This window comes from Mesocricetus auratus, unplaced genomic scaffold (genome assembly GCF_017639785.1).
Source record: "Mesocricetus auratus isolate SY011 unplaced genomic scaffold, BCM_Maur_2.0 Super-Scaffold_100021, whole genome shotgun sequence".
Lineage (NCBI taxonomy): Eukaryota > Metazoa > Chordata > Mammalia > Rodentia > Cricetidae > Mesocricetus > Mesocricetus auratus.
This window is the reverse complement of record NW_024429202.1, coordinates 13,033,949-13,039,105: the sequence shown is the minus strand read 5'-3', so window position 1 is coordinate 13,039,105 and position 5,157 is coordinate 13,033,949. Positions and strand designations below refer to the sequence as shown.

Below are 5,157 nucleotides of genomic sequence, written 5' to 3'. Positions count from 1 at the left end.
GGTTTACCATGGAGATTAATCTGCTTAATGTATACTAAGTGCTTGGAATAAGGACTGGGACATGACTTACAAGTAAAACTGGGTAAAGCAATAGCCTAGCATGTATGACTCTGGTTCAATCCCAAGCGCTACAAAAAAATGTAAGAAACAGATTCTATATGCTTAAGTCAGTGTCTAGCACATTATAACATGCTTAGGAAAGCATACGAGTAAAAGTGGAATGTACACTTTCTGTTATTTCCTTTTTTCTTTTTTTTTAATTTAAATTAGAAACAAGCTTGTTTTACATGTCAATCCCAGTTCCCTCTCCATCCCCTCCTCCCCTGCCACCACTAATTCCCAAGGGTGAGGCCTTCCATGGAGGATCTTCAAAATCTGTCATATCCTTTATTTCCTTTTTGAAACTAAGTTTTTAGTGCACAAAACAATGAATCTCACTGTGACATTGTAAAATACTTGTCTCCGTGTACTTTGTTCACATTCATTATGCTCTCATCCAACCCTACTCTTTCCACTCTTTCCTTGTCTGTCCTTCAATGCTTATGCTCCCAGGCCATATGTATATAAGCATATATTATGTATTTATGATTGTGTGTAATTATGTATGTGTTTGTGCATGCATTATATGAGTATGTACAATTTACATTCCACATATGAAGAAACTATGATCTTTTTTTTCTGAGCCTACTTTATTTAGTATAGCATTTAGGTTCAACTAATTACCAAGGGCACTTAAAATCCATTTTTTCACTTGTTCCACAGAAAATTAATTCATGTCTGGCTCATCGAGTTCATTAGAGCAAAAGATCTTATATTATAGGTATTTGTTTATTTTACAATATTTTCATAAATATTTGCTCAGTTTAGAAAGGCATAATCAATCAGAATTGTAATCTCTGAGAAGGCTATAAAAATAAAGTCCCCCTTTTGCCAATACAAAAGCTCTTTGAGCTCTATCCTAACTCTAGTTGAGGAATGCAATCAACAATGAAGTTATTCTGTATTTTCCTGGTTGTTATCTTCACTGTGTCGTAAGGTCCTTAGGGTAATGTTTGGAACATGGGAAGAATGTGAAGAGAACTATTGCTTTATAAATGCCTTATGTGGAAAATATTGTTCCTAGACTCTTCTTGAGCTGCTCACTAGGAAACTCTATTCCTTATCAGAAGTAATCCTTGTTAAGAGAAGCTTTTCCTTTTTAGCTGCTTTGGTTTATCCCCCGCCAGTCGCCTGGGCTCTGCCGCGCCAGCCTGGTTCTAGATCCACATCAGTCCCAAATAAACACACAGGAAGTTATATTCATTATGAAGCTGTTGGCCTTGTTTGTCTCTTACTGGCTAGCTCTGCTTTAAGTAATTACCCCATAATTGTTAACCTAAGTATGTCTCTTACCGGAGAATAGTTCCATGCTTCCTACCCCCAATGGCGTTACATGTTGACTCTCTTGTGTTTCCCCTTCCCAGAATCCTCCTCGACTCCTAGTCCCTCCTATCTAGGTTTTCTATTGGCCAGACAGTACTTTATTGACAAATGCACAGGCAAATAACAGGACTTCCCCAACATCTCCTCTTTTCTGTTTAAACAAAAGAAAGGTCTTAATTTTAACATAGTCAAATTGTATATGACAGAACAGTTATCAAGTAAGAACATAGTTACAATATTTTAGCAAGATTTTAAGAAAATATCATCCATCCCATCCTTGTGAGTCCAAAGTCCTATATGTAGCTTATCTTTTATCATAACTAAGGAAAACTATAATTATAACTATCTGTCTTCAACTCCATCAAAGACCACAGAAGGATAATATATAAACACTAGGATTGACAGAGATATCTTACTGCCTGGACAGTCACCCGAAGTTCCTCTGTAGCGTTGGGGCATCCATCTTCAGCCCATAGGCCACAATGTGTCTGGAACACTTCTCAGCAAAGCAGGAAATTTCAAACTGTCCATCTGCGTTGGCAGTCTGTCAGTCATTTTTCTTTGTCCTGCAGAAAGTCTCGTAGACTCTTCATCAAGCAGGAACCCTGTAAGACTCAGTTCAGCAGTCACTTTCCTGTGGGTCCTGCATGTCCAGATTATACAACAACAGTCAAACAATCTAGGCAAGAGCAGTTTCTTGCCCAAATGGCTAATCTTGCCATGTTGAAAGCAAACTTTATAATGAGTTTCTTCGATGCCCATCTTCCTCTCAGATGTAATTGGTGCTGCCAGGAGCAGACATTTCTCATTGTCAAGACAAACCCTAAACCATTTTAAATGCCATGTTCTGAAGGTCTTTGAGAGGTTTGAAGACTGTACATCTCAAATATATTTCTGTATATCTAGAAACCTAACTTATGTAACTAGAAATTCTATTATAAGTAGCTATCTATAGTCTGTATTCAATTATGCATTACGTTGTAAAAGATCAGTATAAGCACAATACTTAATCAAGAGGAGAAATATAAGCATCATAAAATTGACCTTGATTTTGTCTCAATAAATGAAAAACAATACCCATACCATAATTCCCCTTTTTACCATTAAAAAAGAGTGGCTGTGATCACTAGCCAATTATAAACAATCCCATTTAAATGAAAACAAAGATTTATAAACAAGATGGGAATTGGGACGTCGCTCATTCCAAACTGCTTCCTGCTGGAAGGGGGCGCTGTTTATACCATGGGGATCATGACAAAACTCAGAAACCTGTATAAGTCCATATTTTCGGGGTCTGTAAGACTGCACCATCTTCGCTGTTTCAATTGTTGGAACACCTGGTCCACTGCTTCCGGGGGTGTTGGTTCGTCAAACCACAAAAGCCTGGAAGGAATCCTTAGCTTTTCATTTTCTGTAGAAACATAAATAAAAACTCCTTTTCCAAGTAACATATCCTTACACTTAAATTTTGAAGTCAAGGCATTTTTAAAAGATAGAAGTTGGATTAATTCAGCAGCATTTATAATCAAGTGTACTTTAGCAGCAGTTCCTTCCTGAGCAAGCAAAAAACTGAAAAACACAATAGCGTACAGTATCCAGACTCTCTGTGTATTTTCCATCTTTACGTGGCTTATTTATTTATCTATTATTACTTTATTTCTTTCACTTTTATTTATTTTTCTCTGAGACAGGGTTTCTCTTTGGAAACCTGCCTGCCTCTGCCTCTGGAGCAATCCTACCGGCGTGCGCCACCACAACGCCGGCTTTTGTATTTATATACCACTTTGCCGTTTCATTTTCTCTCTCAATCTCACGTATATTTTTAAACACACTGTAAACCTTTAGAGATTTTCTTCATCCAAGTCTGACTTTATTGTAAATCTTTATGTTTTTCTGACCACGTGTCTTATCTGTAAAACCGCGGCTGTTTTAAACTGCCGGTTTTTCATCAAGATGGCGGGCATAAGCGTGACTCCAGCTTACCGCCTCAGTCCATGCTGACATCCAGCAAAAGCTGCCACTTCCAGCTGTACGTACACACCTTTTAATTGTTAGCAGAGTCTCTTAAAACAACCTAGATGGTTTTTTTTTCTTTTTATGCCGAGTCAGGAAGACTCCGGTAAGCAAGCCACGTGAATCTCGGCTTGTTGATAGCAAAACAGAGCACAACTAAGAAAATGCTGCTACCAAAATTCTGTGCTTCTCTCCGTTCTTCTGTTTCTAAAATTCCTTTAAAGCTTTTGTCATTCTGCGTGGAAATTCATGATCCCACTCCTGATCACCATTTTGTTAAGAGAAGCTTTTTCTTTTGCTAGCCGATTTGGTTTATCCCCCGCCAGTCGCCTGGGCTCTGTCGAGCCAGCCTGGTTCTAGGTCCGCATCAGTCCCAAATAAACACACAGGAAGCTATATTCATTATGAAGCTGTTGGCCTTGTTTGTCTCTTACTGGCTAGCTCTGCTTTAAGTAATTACCCCATAATTGTTAATCTAAGTATGTCTCTTACCGGAGAATAGTTCCATGCTTCCTACCCCCAATGGCGTTACATGTTTACTCTCTTGTGTTTCCCCTTCCCAGAATCCTCCTCGACTCCTAGTCCCTCCTATCTAGGTTTTCTATTGGCCAGACAGTACTTTATTGACAAATGCACAGGCAAATAACAGGACTTCCCCAACAAATCCTGTGTTTTTTCTTTTGAATATAATATCATTGACTAACAAATTAAGTTTTTGTCACTAGATCAACAATAAGACAGGGGGAGGTGGTTGTTATTTCCACCAAAGACCAGTAAATTCTTTTTTGTTTCTCATCACCTTTTCTATTTTGAGAGGCTATATTCAAATTAAACATTTGAAGTATATCTTGAAAAAGGGAATGCTAAAAGCAAAAGAAATATTGTCAGACAAATAAACTTGAAAGAGAAAAGCTTTTATTAACATCTTGATGTGATTTAACAGAGAGAGAGAGAGAGGTGACAGAGAGGGAGAGACAGTGAGGGCAAGGGGGGCAGAGATTTGAAATTCTATGCAGCATATAAGTGTATCCATCAATCCGTTTGTCTGCCTGTCTGGAATAAACTAGGATTAATAGTGTTGGGTGTTTTCTTCCAGCTCCTCAGATGAAAACAACAGAAGGTGCAGAAAGAACACTGAAGCGATATTTGGTCCAAGGTTCATGCAAGTCTGATTGTAACCCTCGGGAGTTGTCTGTAATTACTGTGACACTAAGCACTGATGTGTGGTGTGTGAATACCAAAAGCCAAGAGTGGGAGCCTTGACTGCTCCCAAGGCTGCATCTTAAGTTACAAATTGTAAATCTAATAGATGATGTACTAGGACATTGTACTAACTACCAACAAAAATGGATTTTTGCTTTACATCACATGAGAAAATTCTCAACTTTTAGATGACACTATGGTGACTAGTGATTTCAACTTTGAGAAAAGGAAATATGAAAGAAATGTAAGAATGTGAATGATTCATCTAGAACTTGCAAGATTTCCCATTGTTTCTCACGTTGCTACTTGTTTTATTCAGAAGCCTCCCGTCACACATTTGGAGATATCAATAATCACTCAACCTGGGATTATGTTACCATTTAATAATTTAAGACTCTTAGGCATCAGACTGCACATTGTCAATCAAATAATAAGGCACTGTGGACATGATAATGGTAAGAAGAAGAAACTGAACAATACAAAAAAGAGGATACAGTGGAAAATGACAAATCTTACCTA

General features: G+C 38.0%; 1 protein-coding gene across 1 annotated transcript; it reads left to right on the top strand.

Moving 5' to 3' along the window:
* Positions 1 to 975: 975 nt before the first annotated feature.
* On the top strand, positions 976 to 4,721 carry Defb113 (defensin beta 113). The gene is given in 3 exon segments (XM_021228466.2): positions 976 to 1,045; positions 4,532 to 4,627; positions 4,630 to 4,721. Coding segments are annotated over 3 exon segments (258 nt in total).
* Positions 4,722 to 5,157: the final 436 nt, after the last annotated feature.